We start from the raw sequence: 22,167 nt of genomic DNA, 5'->3' as shown, positions 1-22,167 counted from the left end.
GTTGTGCTCTTTTTGTTACTAAAAATGTTTTGAGTAGGCTTTGGCAGGTGGCTTTTTGAATTAGGGAGCTCTGGAATACCTATCATCCATCAGTGGTTACCCTTGTGAGTGTACATTTCTTACACATGGTTTTCAATGTCAAAATTAAATATATTGATCAAGCTTTGTCTCACCAGGCTAATTCCATAGCTCAGACTTTGTCACACTTCTTTAGAATACTTTTTTTCTTTAATGAAAATGCTGTTTCAAGATGCCAGCCAGTGTAGACCTTCTGTTTGAAGTATTTCCCACAGCTACAGCAGTTGCTTGTATGGAAATACAAGGAAAATAACAAAGTGTGTGGTTTTTTAGCTGTCTTAATAGTGTTTAACAGGAAAAACAAGTTCAAGTGGCAGCATCCTGTGATCAGTCAGCTCTTTGTAGACCCCCATTATGTACTGTGGGGACCATCTGTCACTGAGAAACCAGGACTTGAAAACTTACTCAGCTTTGATTCCTTGCTAGTCTGGGGGCACTGATCTCATTTGAAAGGAAAGGAAAAGGAGAAGAAAAGACAAAGCACAAATAACCCTCACTCTTGCTTATGTAAAAGCGACTGGAATCATTTGCTGTGGATGTTTGCAGAGATGAGTGGCCTGTGACCAATGCATAGGCATGTGGAGGAACTGGCCCCGTGGCACTGGGCCGAGTTTTTGGGAGCAGCAGCGTTGCAGAGCTCAGTGGCTGCTGCCTGTGGGCGAGAGGTGTCACGGAGCGTTCAGGGGTGACTCCAGCAGCTTCCAGGCTCAGGGCTGGCATTGCCTGCTGCCTGCCTCTGTAGGGTCATTTGGGTGAACGTCTTTGAGGCGGTTCTCTGACTTACCTCCTTACAAAATGTGTTGTGTACAAGAATTTTATGCCTAATATTTATTGTTTCTTTTACAGTAGGGCATGGGGATCTTGTTTACTCTGTTCCGGACAGCAAAACCCTTTCTTGCTGTGAACCATTGAGGAGACTGTGAATTTGACTGAAACACAGAATTAATCTACCTTTTTATTTTGTGGTTTTGACAGCACTCTTAGTAGCAGATTAGTCTCTAAAGTCCTTTTAAAATACTGGTTAACTTACTGGAACAGTTTTAATGTTTAAGGTGATCTTGGGCAGTGTTTGGATAAAAAACTGGAATGTAGCTCTAATTTGTGTTTGTTCTTAGCTGCTCTGTACTCTAATTTTCACTTTTTCTCTCCTTGAATGACTCTTAAGAAAGTAACTGTTTCTTGCTTTAGGTAAAATAAAGAATTCTGAATCAACAAAAGAACATGCATTGGAAGCGGATTATTTAGAAAACACTGGTGTTATTGATGAATCTAATCTGACAGTTGAACAGCAACTAGGATTGAAACAAGCTGAAGAACGTCTGGAAAGAGATTATATCTCCCGACTTGAAAAAGTAGGTTGGGTTATTTATCAGATAAAAAAGAAAATGTGTGTCCTCTTTCATTATCATCACCATATTTCTGGTTGGGTGGTGTTTCTACTACAGCCTGCTGCCAATGTTTCTTTCTTCTTAGTAATGAGTCACTTTCTGATCTAAGCTACTGTCTCCAGTAGTTGACTAGTTGTTCATCCTGGCAGATTATATGGATTAGAAACTTTGTGTTCCTTTTGTGGCACATGTAGCCTTTGCAGAAAAGTATTTTTTTAATTTTCTAGATCTGAAGGTTTACAATTCCAGTATTTAAATAAGATTTTATCTTATAAGATTTAAGTCTGGTTCTCTGGAAACTGAGAATGCAGGACTAAAAAGAACCTTGAGCTTCCTTTAGTGTCTCTCACCAGTCTCAGTTGCTATATTGGAGATGACTGCTTAAAAATGTTCACCTAAATTGTTCTTAATATTATCTCTAGTGACACAAATGTTGAAGTCAGTGTAGGTAACCCAGAAGATTTTGTTAATCTTATGGAAGCATTTTAATCTCTCATATGTTGTCCTAGGAAAATTAGCTAAAAGTTTATTACTTCTTTTTCATAACATTCTGCACATAGGAAAATCATTCCCATTCCTGCAGTCAAACCTTCTTTAGGCTCTCTTTGTTCATTGTTCTTGAGGGTTTTTAGTTCCTGGTTCATTCTTCTTGCTTTTCTCTCAACACCCATTGTGTAAGTGGTGTTCAAAATTGGACATGCAATTTCAGCTGAAGTCTTACATATAAAGAGGAAGGCTGACTTCATCTCTCTGAAATAATGGCATTTTTGTTTAGGATCTCTGCTTTTTCAGCAGCAGTAGGACATTGGCTTAAAGTTGGACCAGCAATGATTCCCATGGCCTTTCCTTAAGAATTGGTCCATCAGGTGTTCCCAGCCCTGTATGTTTGCAGTTGATAATACCTAAGGAATGATACTTTGCTGTGATATTATTTAGTTGGAGGTTATTCATTAAATGTCTTTAACTTTTTTGATATCTGAATTTTTGTCATGTTACATTTTCTGTATCCTCTTCCAAGTCAATATCTTTTACATTTATAGTCAGCACACTTTCTGTTGCATTTCCTACCTCTTCAACAAAACTGTGGATATTTCTGCCCCCACAGGGACCCCTGCTGAAGAATACTTGGCACATGCTTCTAGGTAGGAGTGCTCTGAGGACAGTTCTCTCAGCAGTTTTGCTCCCACCTTACTGTTCTTTATTTAGGTAGTGTTTATGGTCTCCTTTTGAGACTGATACTATGACAAGTGACAAAGACTGTAAAATTCAAATACAACGTCTGCTGCTGCTTCTTCAAGAGCTATGACTGATCTTTAAAAAAGCAACCCTAAGATTGGGTTAGTGCAATTGTTTGCAGCAGATCAGGTTGTCACCTCTGACCTGTTTTTTCCCTATGTGCTTATTAAAAATTGATTACAGTATTTTTCTGAACACTAATTCTAACTGGTGTCTAATTCCTTGGTTCATCTTATTTAGCCCTTTTAAGATATTCTTAAGTTTCTCTTTCCTGATGATCTGGAACCTTCCCATTCTCTGTGAGTTCTTTAAAATACAGCTGGCTTTTTTATAGATTAGCTCCTTGAGTATCCAAGGACAAATTTCATGAGGCCTGGCTTATAAGGGTGCATCTATCTTACACAAGTAATGGTCTGTAACTTTTCTGTCTTGTTATTTTGAGTTTTTGCCCTTTTCATTGGAGTTAAGCATAATTAGATGATTTGAAAAGTCTTCACTAAAGGCAAAATAGAAGTTATTACATGATTCAGCCTTCCTGGCAACATCCATTAGCATAATACTGCAGACCAATATTGTAAAGAAACACAAAATTTTTCAGAAATACTTTTACTGCTGATACTCATTTTATTATAAAAGAATGGTAAAATATTTTATCTACTTCAGTCATCAGGCATCAAATACTTGAATCTTCCCATGTCGCCAGGTGTAACTGTCTGTAGGTTGTTTTCCAAATGGATGTTTAATTTCATCTTACTAGGTACCTGTCTTAGAGAAAATAGCGTTAAAAAATTGGTAATTAAAGCAATATTTTAAATTTCAATTTACTCTGTAGTTGGACAGTATCAGACTGTTTTTTTTCCCAAAAGCAAAAGGTCAAGCTCGGTAAGTGGAAAAACTTGCCCAAATTTAACAGTGGTTTAGGTCTCCATATGGTAAGTCAAATTTGTTTAACTGATCTGTGATCCACCTCAGTGTCTTAAAATGGTGTTCATTCATTGTTGTGTCACTGGTTAAACATCTGGTGTTTTCAGTAGACTTTTTGGGTTTAGTAAATATAGATGTATTAGAATTAGGACGAAAACGTGAAAGTAGTTTTTTTTCTCACCCAGCTATTGGAAAAGTCTAACAGATCTGGAGAAAATCTAAATTGTTTGTTTTTTTTTGTCTCTGCAGTGAGCTTTTCAAAAGGTTTCCCATCTCTGTAGCTGTGATCTGTTAGAGCAAGAAGGTAAAATTGCAGGATGAGAAGGATAAAGTGGAGTATTTGGGAACACCCACTTCTCTTGCAGAGTCCTTTCTGCCTTTGAGTCCAGCAGGTCTTAATGGTTTCCTGGCTGAATAAACTCCATGGTACCCCTCATGGACCCTGGGAAAACAGGTTCCCTTCTTCCCCATCATCTCTGGATGTTTGGCTGCTTCTTGCACACTTGGGGATATCCCAGGGGGCCACTCTCTGGTTGTGTACTCCATCTCTGCCAGGCTCTGTGTACAAAAAGGTGCTTCTTCTGCAAGTGTCTCCAACTCTGAGCATTGCAGAGCATCCATCCCAGCTCTGAGCACTGCAGAGCATCCATCCCTGCTCTGAGCATTGCAGAGCATCCATCCCCACTCTGAGCACTGCAGAGCATCCATCCCCACTCTGAGCACTGCAGAGCATCCATCCCAGCTCTGAGCATTGTGGAGCATCCATCCCAGCTCTGAGCATTGTGGAGCATCCATCCCAGCTCTGAGCACTGCAGAGCATCCATCCCAGCTCTGAGCACTGCAGAGCATCCATCCCAGCTCTGAGCACTGCAGAGCATCCATCCCAGCTCTGAGCACTGCAGAGCATCCATCCCAGCTCTGAGCACTGCAGAGCATCCATCCCAGCTCTGAGCACTGCAGAGCATCCATCCCAGCTCTGAGCATTGCAGAGCATCCATCCCCGCTCTGAGCACTGCAGAGCACCCATCCCAGCTCTGAGCACTGCAGAGCATCCATCCCAGCTCTGAGCATTGCAGAGCATCCATCCCCGCTCTGAGCACTGCAGAGCACCCATCCCAGCTCTGAGCACTGCGGAGCATCCATCCCAGCTCTGAGCACTGCAGAGCATCCATCAGAGTTGGAATAGCATCAGGCCTTGCTGGAGGATCCCACCTTGGCTGAGCACAGTGATTGGGAAGTGGCTGTGTTCCCCCAGGCTGCCTGGCCACACCCTTTCTAGCAGGGCAGAGCCAGCACCGTGTGACACAACAGCACAGCAGGACACAGCTGAGCTGCTGCCATTTCCTCATCAGGGATAGGCAGGGAGATGCTGAGGTTTAGCCAGTAATTAAAAGCTTCACCTGACAAGGGAATGGCTTACTGGTCTTTAGGTCAGCCTTAAGAAGCATGAACTCCTCAGTCTTAATCTTACCTCACTAAACTTACTGAGGAATGTAATTCTCAAGTCATCTCACTTCCTTCCCTCACTCTCCCCTCTTGTCATACAGGTAAAAATCCATTTCTGTTTGTTTTTTGAAGATTGCTTAATGTTTGCAAAGCACCTTTACATTAAAAGTGTTACATAATAGTTAAATACAGTTTATTATTATTCAAAGAATTGAGTTTTTCAGGCACTACTAGTAGAAATATTTGTTTTAATCTATGGCAATTTTTTCTCAGCGCTCCCCAGAATACACCAACTGTCAGTATCTATGCAAGCTCTGCTTAGTCCACATTGAAAATATCCAGGGAGCCCACAAGCATATTAAGGAAAAACGTCATAAGAAAAATATAATGGTAAGTTAACAAAATTATGGCTACCTTTTTCTTTCTTATACTCTTCTGTTTTTTTTATTTTCTTTTTGAAATCAAAATTTTTTGTTGTGTGGTTTGTTTTCTTTGATCATGTTCATTTAGGTGAAAGTTTGTATGCTGAGCAGAGATCCACAAATTTCTGTTTTCTGTTTAAGAGGAAGGGCTTGATGATTTGTCCAGGCAGAGAGGAAAGGACAGATTTGGTCATTGCTTCTGAATTAGTGGCTCTGAGCAGTGAGCAGTTCGTCATGCTTTTAGTAAGAGAATGCGCGGTAACTTAGTTGAGAAATAAATATTACACAAAAATATATTCAGTTTTTCTATTCTCTGAAAATAATGCCATTGGTAGCAAGATGTCCAGGGACGGGAGGTGGGGCTGGGGATGTTGATTTTTTTTCTTTTTACTTTGGCTGACTTGTGAAGTTTAGAAGAGTTACAGGAGGGAAGGATTCAGTTCATTCATTATCACACTGGGTTTATTAATGTACTTAATATGAAAAATAGTTCTAAGGCTTACAAAGAGAAAACCAGTTTCCTTGTCAGATACCATGGTGCTATGGTTTGCCCCGAAGAACTGTTACATGTAAGAAATCCAATAAAAGGTGCACAGATTTTCTTGCCAGCCCATTTTTGTAAATGCTGATGAAGAGCTACAGATTACCCAGGATGCTGGATTTTGTCATTTAGATGGTTAAAATTACTCTTTCTATAACCATTCTCCAAAATTCAGTCAAATTACTTTCACATGTTTCCATGGATTTCTTGCCATACTTCTGTTTTTCATTAATGCTCTAATTCTAAAACGTGTGCAAGTCATCACCTGGAAGACTCCAAATGCCATAAATCCATTAAATCTCAGAAAGTAACATTTTTACATTATGGTCAATGATTATTTGTAAAGGTTCTCTCACTGTCTCCTAAATTGCATCATGCTTAAAAAAATGAGCCAGTCCTATGATTGATCTATAAATGCTTCCTTACCATGCTTTCCATCTGGGCATGAAGATGAGAATTGAGCAATGAGGTTTCTTTAGCACTGAATGGAATTCTGGAGGACAGGGAGCAGTTTCTCTTTTTAACACTTACCCCAGATAGCTTTCTGTGCAGCATCATGGTGATACCTATGTTACTGTCTTAAATGTTACTGCATAATATGCTCCTGTTCATAGCTCTGTGAGATACATGACAATCAAATAAGCTCAGCAGCAACTGTGTTTTCCCAACTCAAGAAAAATCCTAACGTGGTGACATAAAAAAAACCCCATACTACTTTAAAAATGCTTATATTCTTTCTTACACTTAATTCGTTCAGATGAGAACAGAAGAGTTGAGAGATGCAGCCTAGAACTAAAGAAACATTTTCATACTGTACTGTGTTTTCTTAGACCATATTTATTTTATAGTTATTACTTATTTCAATCATGTCTTTCATGTAGTTAGTGAATTCACGGAACAAGAGGTTGTTGTACTTAGTCCCAAATGATTTGATGCATCTGACGTGTTCTTGCTGTTGGATGGGTGCACTAAATCCAGTACTTTCTGGAACCAGCTGTTTAAGCATAATGGGACTCAACTTACAAAATTTCCTTGGAGCTAGGAATACTTTTTCTGCCTCTGATAACTTTCCTTCAAGTACAATCCACTCTGAAAAAATCCATGTGACTTTTCCAGCTCAGTTACTTTTATGATGTACAATTACAGCTTTTTATTTTCTTGGTTGAATTCTGCTTCAGAACTGTCAGAAAATGTGGTTCAGGAATGGAATACAGAAGATTCCCTCTCCAGTTGCCAGCTGTGAAATGACATTTTCTGTTTTAAACACTGAGCATCTGCTCTCATTCCTGGGACCACAATATCGTATTTGCCAGTTAGGCCAGGCAGAGTTCCTGCCTTTGGAAGTGTTGGTCAGGACACAAACAGCATGTTCCAATATAACAGTAAGAGATAGCCTTTCCTCTTAAAATACCAGTTTTTAGTGACATCATCCCCCAATTCTTCAGGAAAAGCAAGAAGAGAACGAGCTGCGGGCGCTCCCGCCGCCCTCGTCTGCACAGTTGGCTGCTCTGAGTTTCACTCTCATCGAGGCAGCAAACGAACAAGGCATCTCGGATGAGGACTTCAGAATTCGGCAAGAGATTGTAAATGAGATGGAGAAAATTATTCAACAGCCCTTACCAGGTATTCATAGTATGCTCCATTTGCTTCAGGTGAAAACTTGGCGTTATTTTTATAGATATAATTTTGATACCTTCGTTAATAGTGAATGAGTGCATTTGGGGTTAAATTATCTTGATAGTGTACAACATTAATATATACAGACTTTAATACATCCTGGCAGTGGATTTTTAAAGAATTAGCAAATATACAAAAAGAGGAAAATATGATTGTGTTTATTTGTCCTTCTTTCAGATGTGTTTATTGATCCTTTTTAAGTGATGGGATAAGATAACAAGAACAATAATATTTGATATTTGCTTCTTTGCATTGATTTTCCCATCAGCTCCTATAGTTAATGCACTGGGAGTTTGTAATCAGATTTTTGGAGCTGCTGTGATGTTGACTTTGTGCTAACAGTGGTTTGGTGTTCAGTGCATCTGAACAGAAGAAAATATTCATCTCATTGCCAACAACATGTTGGAAATTTTTAATTTCATCTATGTTGGAGTCAGGTGTTGTTCTATACAATCCATTTGTTTTAGAAATACCTTTTTTCCCTTTGCTCTATAAAAATACAGAGTATTTTTATACATACATACAAAATACATGTAAGAAAGATTTTGGTATGTGCAGGATGATCAGCTTTAGTTTTAGATTAAGTATCTGCTTAAACATAAGGTGCTGAATAGAAGAAGGGTTTGTAGGGTGGAGGTTTGCTAATCTGTTTGCTCTCTAGTGTGACCCCTAGTGCAAACTTCTGCTCTGGCACTCTAGGGAGTTTTCCACTGATAGTGGGAAGCATAAGACAAAGCTTTTTCACATAACATTTTTTACATAAATGCTCAGGAAAACTATTGTTACTTTGGCTGACTTGTTTGGACTGATGAGCTTCTGTGGAGGTGTAGGAGTAGTGGAAGGGGAGTCTGTAATAGTAAATGACAGTTTGTTATTCTCCTTTTGAAAGCCAGCTATGTTCTAGTGAATGTGTTTTCCTAAGTTGTAAATTCAGAAAAATTTAATTCATGCACTGTGTAGAAAACATCTGATCTTCTGGCATGATTTTCTCTTGAGCTCACATTAGAACTATGCAAAAATTCTTACTACTATGATAAGCCATTGGAAGGAATTGCAAATTATTATTATTAACCATACAGACTTTCATTCTGAGAGGGCTGCAAGCAGTGAAAATAGGCTTGAAGCTATGTGTGTGTAAGATCTATTTTCTCTTTTAAGAGTAGTTTTGTTCATGTTTCTGATTGACTGAGTTTGGTCAGAACACACACATAAAGGAAGATATAAAAGAAGAACCTTCTTTGCAGTGAGGGTGGTTGGACACTGGCGCAGGTTGCCTGGAGAGGTTGTGATCCCTCCATCCATGGAGATTTTCAAAACCCAACTGGATACAGTCTGGGCAACCTGCTCTAGGTAACCCTGCTTGAGAGGCTGTTGGATTTGGGAAGCATTGAGAGCACTCTTCATTTTTCAGCTGATTTAAGTATGGGAGACCCTAATTTCTATTACAGGAAAGTTTTCATCTGCAAAAATTTCATTGTGAATTGGGATACTGTTTATGGAATGGGATGGCATTTCTCATATTATTGCTGAGTAGGTTCTTCCTAGTTAGTTTAGATCTGTTCTGCATCTTTGCAGGTAACTGCATTAATTAAAACAGTGAATGGATGCTGTACTCTGTGCCTTGGATTATATTGAAATTATGTTTATATACATATTTTTTAAGGAACTGTGTGTTGGAACTTGCTGATGGAATCAACAGATTGGTGCCTTATACAGAAGTCTGTGAGGCATCAAAGAATTTTATAATTGGCTAAGAGCTGCAGTGAAATCAAGCTGTAGTTAACAAAAGCTGTTATATAAAATCCTACACTGAGATGGTGACAGTTATTGTTACTTCATATTTAAATTTATATTAAAAACAAACAGAACTATTGCAAAAAATCTTTAAAACAGCTTGGAAAATGTTGGACATTTGGTGGTTACAGTACTTGAGTTATTTGTTTTCCTGTGATGCTGTGTTATGGAAATGCCTGCCCTTCACAAGAGTGAGAAGGGGGTACAGTGTTCATTAATCTGGGAGTGCCAGTGAGGTGCAGTATCTGAAGCAAGGTATGCATCATCCACTAAAGACAAATTTATTTGCTAGCTGTTAAATAATTCTGTTTCTCTCTCTCCAGACTGTTCCCTGAGGATGTATGGCTCCTGCTTAACTAGATTTGCTTTCAAGACCAGCGATGTTAACATTGATATCAAATTCCCCCCTAAGGTGTGTAGATATTATCTTGTGTTAACTAAGACTGCTTTTTAAATCAAGCCCATCCACATTTATTTCTATTCCATTGCCTTCATCTTCTTTTGGGGCACATGGTGTTAGAAGAGCACAAAGTATCTAATCTTTGATTTGATGTCATCTGTGCTGTGGAGGAAGCTTTCATTGCTCTTTAGATAACTTTAGTTCTTGGGTGATTTTTTTTGTTTTGTTTGGACAACCTTATGCTAAGCTTTTTCTACTGTTTTTTTTGAGTAAGCACTGAAGCAGTAGGAAAATAGTTGGCTTGGCTAAGTGTGCTTCCATGAACTGAACATTCAGACTGTAAACTCTTGTAGGTTTTGATTCCCCCCACACTTTTAAAATTTGAAATAAAAGTGACATTCTTCAGGTAATGAAATTGTTGGTTCATGTTTAGTGATATTAGCAGCACATTCTTGACAGACACTCAACTGCTGCACTTGTGTTTCAAAATGATAAGGTGTTTCAAAATGATAACCTTTCAAAACTCCTGGGAAAGTCCTGACATTAAATTCTCTTGCTGTCCATTTCTAGTAGTATTCATTGATAATGAAATTGCTGAATCTATGGCAAGTGCTTTTATTTATCCTGTTAATGCAGAACTAGAACAGAAGTGTTCACTAGGGCTGTAGGCTAAAGGAAGGCTGGCTGGGAGGTTTACTGGCACCTGTTTTCATGGTGTAGACAGGCACAGTTAACTTTTTCATTGATACTGACAAATTATTTCACTTTTTTGAGGAACACAGAGTTGTGCAACCCAAGTAGTTTGAAATAAAATGTAAAATGAAATATTAGTCTCAATAATGCAAGCTGCTCTAATTTTGTCATTGTAGATGAGTCAACCAGATGTTCTGATCCAGGTGCTTGAGATCTTGAAGAACAGTGGTGAGTTTTAGTTGCATCTCATTTCTATTTAACATTCCATCTGCTGCTTAGTTCTTTTTATGCTTAAATTTTCTGTAAACTTAGAAAAATTGATGGGTTTTTAGCCAAAGTATCTGGGCTGTTTTTATGAATGTGATTTTTATGAGCACCAGTGCTTGTGTGAATGAGAGATGAGAAGCTGCAGCAAGAGAATGCTCCAGTTCAGGTTGTCAGAAGTTGGGGCAGTAGTGTCAGATGCCAGAGCAAAAAGCTTTAACTTTTTGTGTGATGAATTCTAGGCAGTAAACTCAAAAGCTGCTTTCCACTTGCATATGTACATGAGTGAGAGCTGTTTCAGGACTTCTAAAACTTGTAGCCTCTTGGTTCTGTCAGGAGCACAGCCTGGCTGTCTCATAGGGGTGGTGAGCCTCAAAAGTAACCAGAAAATATTGGTGCTGCTTAGCTCTGCAGCACTTAATTTGAGCTGTTACATAAATATAATAATTTTGGAGACAGAATTGGGAAAACTGTCAGAAACTTTGAAACAAAGTGTGTTTTTTCTCCTTCATTGCTTAGCTGTCTACTCAGATGTGGAGTCGGATTTCCATGCCAAAGTTCCTGTTGTCTTTTGCAAAGATGTTAAAAGGTATTTGTGACTGAAAAAAGTTTTTCATGAGCTACTGTGCTTGTTCATACTAGGTGCTTGCCTGCACTCCTGACCAGAAGTATTATTGTAACATTCAGCTAACATTGTATTAAAAGGGAATTGCTCATACACAGAAATGTAACCTAGAAAGAAAGCTAGCTACTTTTGGTTTTGTGCTGCACAGAACGCACTGGGTGTAGGAATCTGACATTACCTTTTAGTTAACTGGGGGAAAAGTGGAGTGGTTTTCAGTTATTTAAAATTTTTGCCAGCAGTTTTAAGCCAAGGCTTTAAAAACATTTTATAAGATACATGTTGCCAGAAAGGACACATCATCTGACAGTTTCAGTAAATTCCTAAGAAGTAGCAACTTCCAAAATGAAACATGATTTCTTGACTGGCCAGAGGTATGGACTGAAACTCTGGGGAAGTAAATGCAACAAGAGTGGGCTTGTCTTTTCTGGTGTTTGTAACAGAATAGAAATAATTGTTCTGAGAAGCTAAAGGAAAGTTTTTAGAGAAGCTGTTTTGTGGGTTTACCATAATGTAACTCCTAATGTGCAGCAGGTCTGGAGTATTCATTAATTTATTAGTTTGTTTAAGTGTTTGGAATGTAGACAGTATATTTGGTAATTGAACTGTGCAAGATAACATAATTAAGTAATGGCAGAACTTAGGAGCAAATTCTTAATGCTGTTTTGTATTTTTCACTGTAGTGAACTTCTGTAAGTTCTAGATGCAGTCAGTAAACTAATAGTAGAGAAAATGCAATTATATTCTGTAGCTTTTTGTTAAAAAATCAGGTTCTTACATAGGGAGACACTGATGGATGTTTTTATTTCAGGGGGTGTGATGCCCCACCTCCCCCTGCCCCAAGCACCATCTGTATCACAAAGTGATAACCCTTTATCTGTTCTGCTTTGTGATTGCAGTGGTTTGACATGCAAAGTGAGTGCTAGGAATGATGTGGCTTGCCTTACAACTGACCTGCTGGCTGCACTTGGTAAACTGGAGCCTGTCCTGATTCCCTTGGTTTTGGCTTTCCGCTACTGGGCTAGAGTAAGTTATTGAACTATCCCCAATAGTTCTTTCTAAGCACTGTGTACACTGTACTGTGTAATGGACCATGAATGTTTGTAGAAAGGACTTCATGCCACTGCTTCACCCCACCTCCATATGTGAGATGCCACTGTACAACAGCACATTTCAGTGCTGACTGAATTTCTAGATGGATGGCAGCATAAATGTGTGCCACAATCACAAAGTGTGGTGAAACTGAAAAGAACAAAATGTGATAAGATAGTATTTCTTAATGCTATTCCTTAATGTATGAGTTGCTAATTTGTATTCTGCCTGTACGTGACCTGGCACGACCACTGCAGTTTCTGACATACAGCATTTTGTACTTCACTCTAGTATGTTCCTCACATTTCTTTATTTGTCCTTTTGTAATCGATTGTAAACTCAAATTCTGTTGTTACATCAGAAAAGCAATTATTTCTTCTCTTACAGCTCTGTCACATTGACTGTCAGGCTGAAGGTGGAATTCCCTCATATTCCTTTGCCTTAATGGTGATATTTTTTCTTCAGCAAAGAAAACCACGTATTTTACCGTCCTATTTGGGCAATTGGGTAAGTGATTTGGTACTTCATTATTAAGTTATTGGCATTATTTCTGTGTTCTGCAACCTCATAAAAATGCAGAATTTGATTGCCAAAGAAAATGATAAATGAAACGCATTGGTACTTCATGCTCCCGCAGATGAGGCTTGATGATTCTGAAGACTTTTTTAAAAGGCACTTGTAGCAGGCTGTATAGTTGTGTCATCTGTGTTTTGGAGAGAAAGCAATTATTTTCTTCTTTATTCCTCTGAATTTCTGTCTCTGACATCTGTTAATTTTGAGGGGTATGAATATACCACAGTAGTCAGTGTTACATTTGCTGAAAACTGTTGGTTGTATGTATTATATACAGTCTTGTTTCAGAGCCACTTTAATTGTTGTTAGATTGAAGGCTTTGATTCAAAGAGGCCAGATGACCACCAGCTGAAAGGGGTGGAAGATGAAGAATTTGTAAGGTGGGAGTACAAACCACCCACAAATGGTGCAGCAAAAAACTCTGTTGGAGCAGAAAGCAAAGCTAAAGTTGAACAACAAAAAGGTGGTGGCAAGAAGACAACGAGCTCAGAAGTGGACAACCAAAGCAATGCGAAAGAGAAACATGGAATTGTAAGTCCTGACTTTATTTAATTGAAAACCATTTGCTATCTCTTATCCCTATTTTTTTATTTTTAACCATTGATGTTGGATGGATCAGGACAAAAAAAAAAGGGAATATTAATTTCTTATTGCAGTTGAATACTTGTGTCCATGTTTTTCAGTCTCTCTTAGCGTTCAAAACCCCTCACCAAGTTTCACTGGGGCAACTGTGGTTGGAACTTTTGAAGTTTTACACACTGGAGTTTGCTTTGGAGGAATATGTCATCAGCATACGGGTACAAGAGCTCTTAACCAGAGAGAATAAAAACTGGCCCAAGAGGCGAATAGCCATTGAAGGTAGGCTGATCCCTTCCCACTTCTGTAGTCATCCTGCTTTAGCATCTTTATTTGCTTGACTTGCAAATGTGTTACAAGGATCTGGACAATAAGTCTTTCAAATATATATTTTGTCAGCTATTTAGTCTCTTTAAACACAAGTTTTCTCTGTCTAAAGAGCAGGGAAAGTCACTGAGTTACAGAGCAATGTGTGACATTCTGAATTGACCTTAAGAATAGAGAAATTGGGTATTTGAGAAAGACTAAGAAACCGTGTAAGGTGATATTTTTATAAAAACATGAATAATGACTTTTGAACACTTTCTAGAGATGTTGCTGAAGTGGCTTATCTGTAACACTTGAGGCGATGGAGAGGACAAAGAGAATGATACAGACAGAGAATGAGGTACAGAGGTACATTGAAGGATGAGTCAATAAGGTACAAGAAGAGTCAGAAGGAAAGTAGAACAGATAAGCAATGAATTCTCAAGGCACAGGTTGAGTAGTGGATGTTGAGATCACTCCTGTGACTTTTAATTTCCTCTCCCAATTCTTTTCTTCAATTGCTTTTAGCTAGAGTGTAGAAAAAGTAAGGAAGTGTTTATTCAACATGTGGGATGTCAGGTGTCAGGACAAATCATTGAGGAAGAAATGAGAAATAATTTCCAAAAACCAGATTGTATTCTGGTTCTGACACCTGCTGTTATTGGGCTAATTGTGTTGTTTGCTTTATGGTTTTTTACTTCTCATTTTTGCCTTTTTTCTTTTTTCCAATGTTGAGTTTGTAGCTGATCTTATGAAGTAACAGAATCTCAGTTTGGTACTATCTTCCAGGCAAACTTATAGCAACTATGCAGGAGCTGTTTTTGCTTGGAAAGCATGTTTGATCTAGAAATCGTTAGGAAGGCCTAAGAATGGATCCTGGTGAGATTGGTTCATACAATCCTTACATTCTCAATGTTACTCTTAGACAAATGAATTTCTTAAGACAAATGAAAATCCTTCTTCAGTGGAGGAAAAAAGGTTCTGGCATCTATTTATTTTGCCTTTGTTTATTATAATTTCTAGTTTAGAAATTGGCCATAATATAATGTTGCAATATACCCATGGTTTTCTTTTTGAGTAACACTGTTTAGAATTGTTTATGATAGTCAGCCATTCATGGCTGCACTTGGATATGTTTTGTATGGAAGAATTTTGAAAAAACTTGTGAGTCTTTCATTCTCTAAGTATATCCAAATACAATTCCGGATTATAGTATAAGAACCTCCTTAACTGCCCTGTAAAAACTTAGGGATTTCAGCTGCTTTGTGAAATGTGGAAGTTAAAGATTACTAATTAAATTGTTCTTTTTCTTCCCAGATCCTTTTGCACTAAAGAGGAATGTTGCACGAAGTCTAAATAGCCAGATGGTATTTGAGTACATCCTGGAGCGATTTAGGACAGCATATAAATATTTTGCATGCCCACAAAGTAAAGATGGGATTAAATCCAAGCCAGATACCAAGAAAAAAGAAAAAGGGAAAATGAATAGTAAGAAATCCACAAGATCTGAAGAGCCTGTAGCAAACTGTTGCCTTCCACAAGGGGAAGATGTTGTAGATAAAGAAGTTACAGAAAGTGGATGTAACATAGCAGAGAATGAAGTTGAATGTAAAACAGTGGGAGAAGCTGTAGCCAAAAGATGTACTTCCCAGAACATGGACCCTTTGCTACTTTCAACATTGGACTCTAGCTATGATGAAGACAAAGAAGAAGCTTTACCCCTTATTTCCAATGAATGCTGTGAATTAAAGGAAAAATCACCTAAAGAGAGAGATGATTTAGAAATTTCAGTGTGTCTAACTGAGGGTGAGCTCAGCCACCACTGTAACTGCAGTGCACATCAGCCTGATGACACAAATTCCAGTAATGAGTTTTCTGATGCTGAAAGCAGGCAGAGTTTGGTACTGGAGTCGTCTCCACAGATGAAGTGCACTGGCAGCCCAGCTACCTCGGCCAGCTGCAGAGCAGTGCTGGAAACCCAGGATCTCAAAGAGGAAGGCAGACTCTCAGCAGAAGAAATGCATTATGTGTTTGATAAGTTTATTTTTACTTCAGGAAAGGTAAGCAGTGCTGGTCGTGGATCGTTACTTTGAAGTCATTAAATCTAAGAGTGGGAGGATAGTGGGATTCCACAGTGATTGTTTCAGACTGGGATATGGGTGGCAGCTCTGGCCTTTGTAGAGTACCTGTTATTCAGGAAACATCACCTGTGTGACATTTGAATGAAATTATCTGTTTCCCTCATCTTGAGCTTTTTGATGTCCACACAAAAAAAATCTGGATTTCTTTCTGGTTATTTGTGGGTTATTTCTGCCTTTCCTCTCCTACTTTCTTGTAGAATTTCCAGGTGCTTCTAGGCACTGTGAGAACTAAATGCAGCTTGGTGAGAGGTGTTCTGCTCATTGTGGAGGCTCTGTTATTGTTCATATGTCAAATGTTCTTGATTGCTTGGAAATGTTAGGTCTGCTGAACTGTCCTAAGTGCACAAATAGAATTTTCCTTTCCTTTTTTTCCCCCCCAAAAAGCCACCAACTATAGTATGCAGCATCTGCAAACGGGATGGACATTCCAAAAATGATTGCCCAGAGGATTTCAAGAAAATTGATCTAAAACCACTACCACCAATGACAGACAGATTTCGGGAAATACTTGATATAGTGTGTAAAAGATGTTTTGGTAAGTTCAAAAAGTGTTTGTGCTCCACTTTATACTATGACCTGTAACCAGGAAGAATTAAAAACTCTAGGGTTAAATTACTTATTTACAATTATTCACAATTCAGTAGGAAGAAGCTCTTCCAGGTGCCCTAGGCTACAAATGGATCAGCATTTTAATTTTCAGATAATCCATGGCTGTGATAATTTATAACATATTTGAGAGACTGATGTTATATGGGATTTTTCACCAGGTTTGTAAAAAGCTACTGGTGTTTCCAGGAATCAGGCTCTGGGCAAAACTAATTTTTGTGCTTATTGAATTCTTTTGAGGGTGCTGTTGTGGGTTAACCTTGGCTGGATGCCTGGTGCCCACCTGGACACTTTGTGGTTGAAAAACTGGATGTTTTGAAATAAAATCTGGAAGACTCTAATGATTTAAAAAGAAAATCACAGATTTAAGCAATGCAAGCACAACAAAAAAACCCCCATCCAATCTTTTAATTAGCTGAAAATGATTCTTGAGGTGCTGAATGTCATGTCTGACTGTGTTTTAATTTGTTTTTACTTAGATGAATTATCTCCTCCTTTATCTGAGCAACAAAACAGAGAACAAATACTGGCAAGTTTGGAGAGATTTATTCGAAAGGAGTATAATGGTATGTAACCTTAGGTAGTGATTCTTGAAAATGCTTTCTTCAGTCATATTGTCCAGAACATAAAGATGTGCTTTATCTCATTTTATTTTCCTTGCTTGAAGCAGGAACATCTCTTTTCCTTCCATTTGTAAAGCTGTCTTGCAGACTTCAACATTGAACATCCCTTCTTGCTATTCCATGGAAACATCCCTAGAGTGGAGGAAGAGCTGCCAGAGCAGTAATGCAATAATGCAAGCACAGGACTGCTCCAGTCAGGCCAAGAAGAAAGTTTGGTTGGGTTTAGTGTTAGCTTTGGTTGTGGGCCAAGGACTTTTGTTGCCTAGTCACCAGTGCTTGAGTATCTTAGAAATCCTAATGAGTTTATGTTCACATCCCTTACATAAAACAAGCAAAAATGTCTTACTACAGGGATGGAAGTCAAGGCACAGAAATGCTAAGGGATCTTTTTTATAGGAGGTGTAAAACAGTGCTAGAGCCAGCTACAAATCCCAGGTCTCCTGAATTCTAGTGCATGGAAGGCCATTCTGCTGTAGCTGACCTGTGATCAAGGAATTGGGAATTCTGTCCACTGGCTGTGCCTCCACTTGCTGGCAGTAGCTGAGGATTGAGACCTGTTACAAAGCCTTGAAAGACTTAAGGTTTCCAATTCTATTAAAGTTTAGGAAAAAAAGCTGTGAGTAAGTGTTAGATCTATTTTCTTAGCGTTAATTTCAGTTGAACAGATCAATGTGTTCTTTGCAGTTAGGAAAGAATTTGTTTTAACAACATAATTTTGCCATCCAAGAATGAAAATACTTAGTAATATCGTGTTTCAAACAAAAATGTAAACAAAGCAATTGGGAAAGAATGTTCCATAAAGTATTGTAATCTTACTGCTTGTGTCTTCTTGAAGAATATGCTATAATTACAAAAACTCATTGACCAAATTTACCTAGTCATAGGAGAAATATGCAACCTAGATAAACTCTGAATGGAATTTCAGAAATATTACTTTGGCTACCCTAGGAGTTGCTCTGTCTTATCTGTGGGATAAAGCTGTACTGGTGACTGGGTTTGCACATTATTTTGATTTATTAAAAGCAGGAAAATGCAGTTGCATACCACAAAACATTGCACCACATTTAGAGATGCCATTTAATGATTATAGTAACTGTACTTCAGTCATAAAAAATACATAAAATAGGTCTTTATCCTGCCTTGCTTTCTGTAAATAACTTCTAAAGTGTTGTGCTTCCTCCTTTATCAAAGCTGAAGTCTTTGAAGTGACAGTGTAAGCTCTCTCTTTAAGCTCATTTTTATGGGCACCTGCACATTGCAGTTAAACAATATTTTATACTAAGCACTTACCATTCAACTGTAAAAGAATTAACTTTTTCTTGTCTATTCTTTTGATCAGACAAAGCTAGGCTTTGCTTATTTGGCTCCTCAAAGAATGGATTTGGGTTTCGGGACAGTGATCTAGATATCTGCATGACATTGGAAGGTCATGAAAATGCAGAGGTAAGAGTTTTGAAATTGATAAAATCTGCTATTTTGCATTCAAAGATTCGTTAAGGTTTTTTAATTCAGTTAAGATTTCTGCACACAGGAAAGGTAGGATTTGCTAGTTGCACTCTGCACAACTGAAGCAAGATCCAGCCTATTTTACTTTTAATGCCTTATAGACACACAGTGTACTATAGATGTCCACAAAGAGCTTATGAGTTTGTGTAAATTCATGTGCTGGCTTAATGCTTGCTCCTTTTTGGACATTCCAAAAATGATTGGTACATAGACTTTTCATCTATGAAATATATATGATAGTAAATGTGCTTGTTGGAATAGGATCCATGTTTTAACATCTGAAGCTGTGATCTTTGTTTTTCCTAGAAATTAAACTGTAAAGAAATAATAGAAGGTTTGGCAAAAGTTCTTAAGAAGCATCCAGGTAGGTGCTTTAAATTATTATTTGTTTTGCAGTTAGATTTTCTATAATTGTTGTTAATGGAAATGTTTTATGTACTAAAGTGTTGCTTCCCCAGGTTTGAGGAACATCTTGCCTATAACAACAGCCAAAGTGCCTATAGTAAAGTTTGAGCACAGGCGGAGTGGCTTGGAAGGAGATATCAGTTTGTACAATACACTGGTGAGCATCTGCTTGTGTCCTTTTGTGTTCAAAGAAAGCTTTTCATTCTTTCTATTTCTTTCCAAATAACCATTTGAGACAACAATTTTGAAAGCAGAATGGAAATGCTTTTGAGTGTTTGTGTTTTTCTTCTACATGATTTAAATTCAGTGGCCCACACCCTCAGCCCAATCCAGGTGGCTGTGTATGACCTGATGGCAGAGCAGGGTACAGCACAGGAAGTCTTGTTCTGGGGATACTTCTGAAAAGCCTTTACATCCACCATGGCCTGTGTGCCATCATGAATAGTGCAGCTCATTCTAGCTTTCACCTGACAATGTGAAAATGCACAATTTATTACATAATTGGCTCACCCTGACACCAGTTTAATTTCTTTCCCCCTTTTTCCAGGCACAGCATAACACAAGGATGCTGGCTACCTACGCAGCTATTGATCCTAGGGTGCAATATCTGGGCTACACAATGAAAGTTTTTGCAAAGGTAATATAAAAAGAAGGTATTATTTGTACAATACAGTGTTTTCTGCTGCAGCCACTGAGTTTGCCTTTTGCCAATACCATCTGGGATGGAGACAGTAGAATGCTGTTGATACAAAGTGCACTTCCCTAAGCTTACAGTGCTCCATCAGACTGTGTGTGTCAAAATCAAATCCTGGTACCTTCTGCTATCTGTTGGAATATTTCTGTGTAAGAGAAAGCTGATGAGATCCTTTTTTTCTTCAATTTCGAACCAGCTTCAACTATAACAAACAAAAAACCCCACCCAAACCCCAAGCAAAACTGGAAAAATTGGTAACTGTAAGATGTTAGGGGTATGTGGGTATGCATGGGCTTCCCAAGTTTTCATATCTGGGGCCAGCCCAGAGGTTACTGCTGCTTTCTTCTGGCACACTTGCCTTGTTTGACTTAGTATAAAAGTCAGGAATAGGTGATGAATGAATTCCTGAGTCTCCATGTGCCTAGGACATACACTTGACTTTTAGAGTTTGGAAATGTCAGATCTCCTGCATCTTTTGTTATGATATTCTATCAAAATTTTATATTGTACAGCCTTTGGTAATTGAAACGTGGCATTGCTTTTTATTCAATCTGCAGTATTAAATACAGCATATCCAAAGAAAGCTTAGTGGAACTGGGGCAAATAAAAAATAGCTTATAGAGATGGTGAATCATGCTACCAGATGTTCATGTAATAAAATACATCAAGATGAATAAAATAGCTTTGTGCCAGAATGGAATGGACACGTTCGTTATACTGTCACTGAGACTAGCAATGATTTTTTTCTTGGTGTGGTCACAGTAGTGCACAATATTGCTATGTCTCTTCTGTGTCCAAATTAAAAATGCCTTGTATTGATAATAATGAATCTTGCATTTTTTTGATGGCATTGCATTCTATTGTGCATGTTCCAAAAATACTACTGCAAAGATGAAATATACAAGTTGTGAGTTATACACTCCTGAATGTAAATGTATGGAAGTGACTTTGTAGCTGTACAAAGTAGCTATACTTTGTTTTTAAGCAAAATGCCTCCTCCTCTGTTTGCATTGGCAGAAAACCCAGGAACAGCTGTCACTGCTGCTGCTAATGTGAAAGTAATTTACGAATCCCTGGTTTTTCCAGCCCTAGGAGGTTAAAAATGCCTTGTTTGATATGACACAGGCTCGAAACACAGGATAGCTTAGAAGCAGGTGCTGTGGAAAGGTTATGCTGTAATGAGATACTGAAGCATAGTAAGGTAATTCACTGATCAGAGTCACAGAAAGGCTTGGGTTGGAGGGACCTTGAGCTCATCTGGCTCCAGCTCCCTGACTTGGTCAGGGGTGTTTGTTTTGCACTGTGTTGTGCAGGCTGCACCATGCTTTAATTAGGTATGTGTATGTTTGCTAGCAAAATGCCACATGTGGCCTGCACTGCCAGTGCAACCTGGAAATATTTGCTGTTAATGAATTATTTTTTTAAAAGGGGAGGGAGAACCAAAATAATAAGGAATCATAGAAACAGCTCTTGCAGCATGAGTTAAGGAAAATTAAATTTTATGGTATTGAAACCTGGGATTTATGTTTTGGGAGTTTTGATTTGGGTTTTTTTTTTTTTTTAGTTTGGCACATTATAAAATTTTGTTTTAAGTCTTTTGGCTATGAAAAGCTTTTCTGTTTTTATGTTAGACAAATTATGCTATGGATTTGCCAGATGGCAGTTGGCTCTTGGGTGTATTTATTTTTCAGGCTTCATAAAACAATTTTTAATTATGAGGTGAATGTACTTGCTGTTACTTATGGGGTTTCTGTTTGCTCTCTGACACAGTTATTAGTCTTGAAGAGTGAAATGTACATTCAGCATTTTGTTTAAAATGTATTTTTTCAGCGCTGCGATATTGGTGATGCATCCCGTGGTAGTCTCTCTTCGTATGCCTATATTCTTATGGTTTTGTACTTTCTACAGCAGAGAAATCCACCAGTTATTCCAGTTCTTCAGGAGGTAGGTTCAGAAAATGAGGTTATGAAAATAGATGCACTTTTTCTTCAAGCCAAATATGAGAAGTCTGGGATTTTAGGATCAGAGGGGATAAATGAAATATGGGGCCCTTCTAATCAGCAGGTTCTTAACTCCCTCTTGGTTTTAGTAGGTAAAACTGACCAAGAAAATTAGATCAAATCTGGGAGTCTGTTGTGCCTAAGTTCTGCTATTACATTT

At 38.3% G+C, this 22,167-nt stretch overlaps 1 protein-coding gene across 3 annotated transcripts in view; it reads left to right on the top strand.

Moving 5' to 3' along the window:
- The window catches only part of TUT4 (terminal uridylyl transferase 4), a 44,980-nt gene that overhangs the window by 9,459 nt on the left and 13,354 nt on the right, over positions 1-22,167 (top strand). For all 3 annotated transcript variants that reach the window (XM_036387557.2, XM_036387555.2, XM_036387556.2), the window contains exons 3-20: positions 1,267-1,430; positions 5,346-5,462; positions 7,481-7,658; positions 9,830-9,918; positions 10,776-10,827; positions 11,383-11,452; positions 12,385-12,511; positions 12,965-13,084; positions 13,460-13,681; positions 13,834-14,008; positions 15,350-16,092; positions 16,558-16,708; positions 17,259-17,345; positions 18,742-18,845; positions 19,215-19,272; positions 19,367-19,470; positions 19,861-19,950; positions 21,838-21,951. In XM_036387557.2, coding sequence (XP_036243450.1) covers positions 1,267-1,430; positions 5,346-5,462; positions 7,481-7,658; positions 9,830-9,918; positions 10,776-10,827; positions 11,383-11,452; positions 12,385-12,511; positions 12,965-13,084; positions 13,460-13,681; positions 13,834-14,008; positions 15,350-16,092; positions 16,558-16,708; positions 17,259-17,345; positions 18,742-18,845; positions 19,215-19,272; positions 19,367-19,470; positions 19,861-19,950; positions 21,838-21,951 — 2,765 coding nt within the window. The remainder of the gene's footprint in view (positions 1-1,266; positions 1,431-5,345; positions 5,463-7,480; positions 7,659-9,829; positions 9,919-10,775; positions 10,828-11,382; positions 11,453-12,384; positions 12,512-12,964; positions 13,085-13,459; positions 13,682-13,833; positions 14,009-15,349; positions 16,093-16,557; positions 16,709-17,258; positions 17,346-18,741; positions 18,846-19,214; positions 19,273-19,366; positions 19,471-19,860; positions 19,951-21,837; positions 21,952-22,167) is intronic.

Source organism: Molothrus ater, chromosome 9 (genome assembly GCF_012460135.2).
Source record: "Molothrus ater isolate BHLD 08-10-18 breed brown headed cowbird chromosome 9, BPBGC_Mater_1.1, whole genome shotgun sequence".
In the NCBI taxonomy this organism is placed as follows: Eukaryota; Metazoa; Chordata; class Aves; order Passeriformes; family Icteridae; genus Molothrus; species Molothrus ater.
This window is presented reverse-complemented; position numbering and strand designations above follow the sequence as displayed.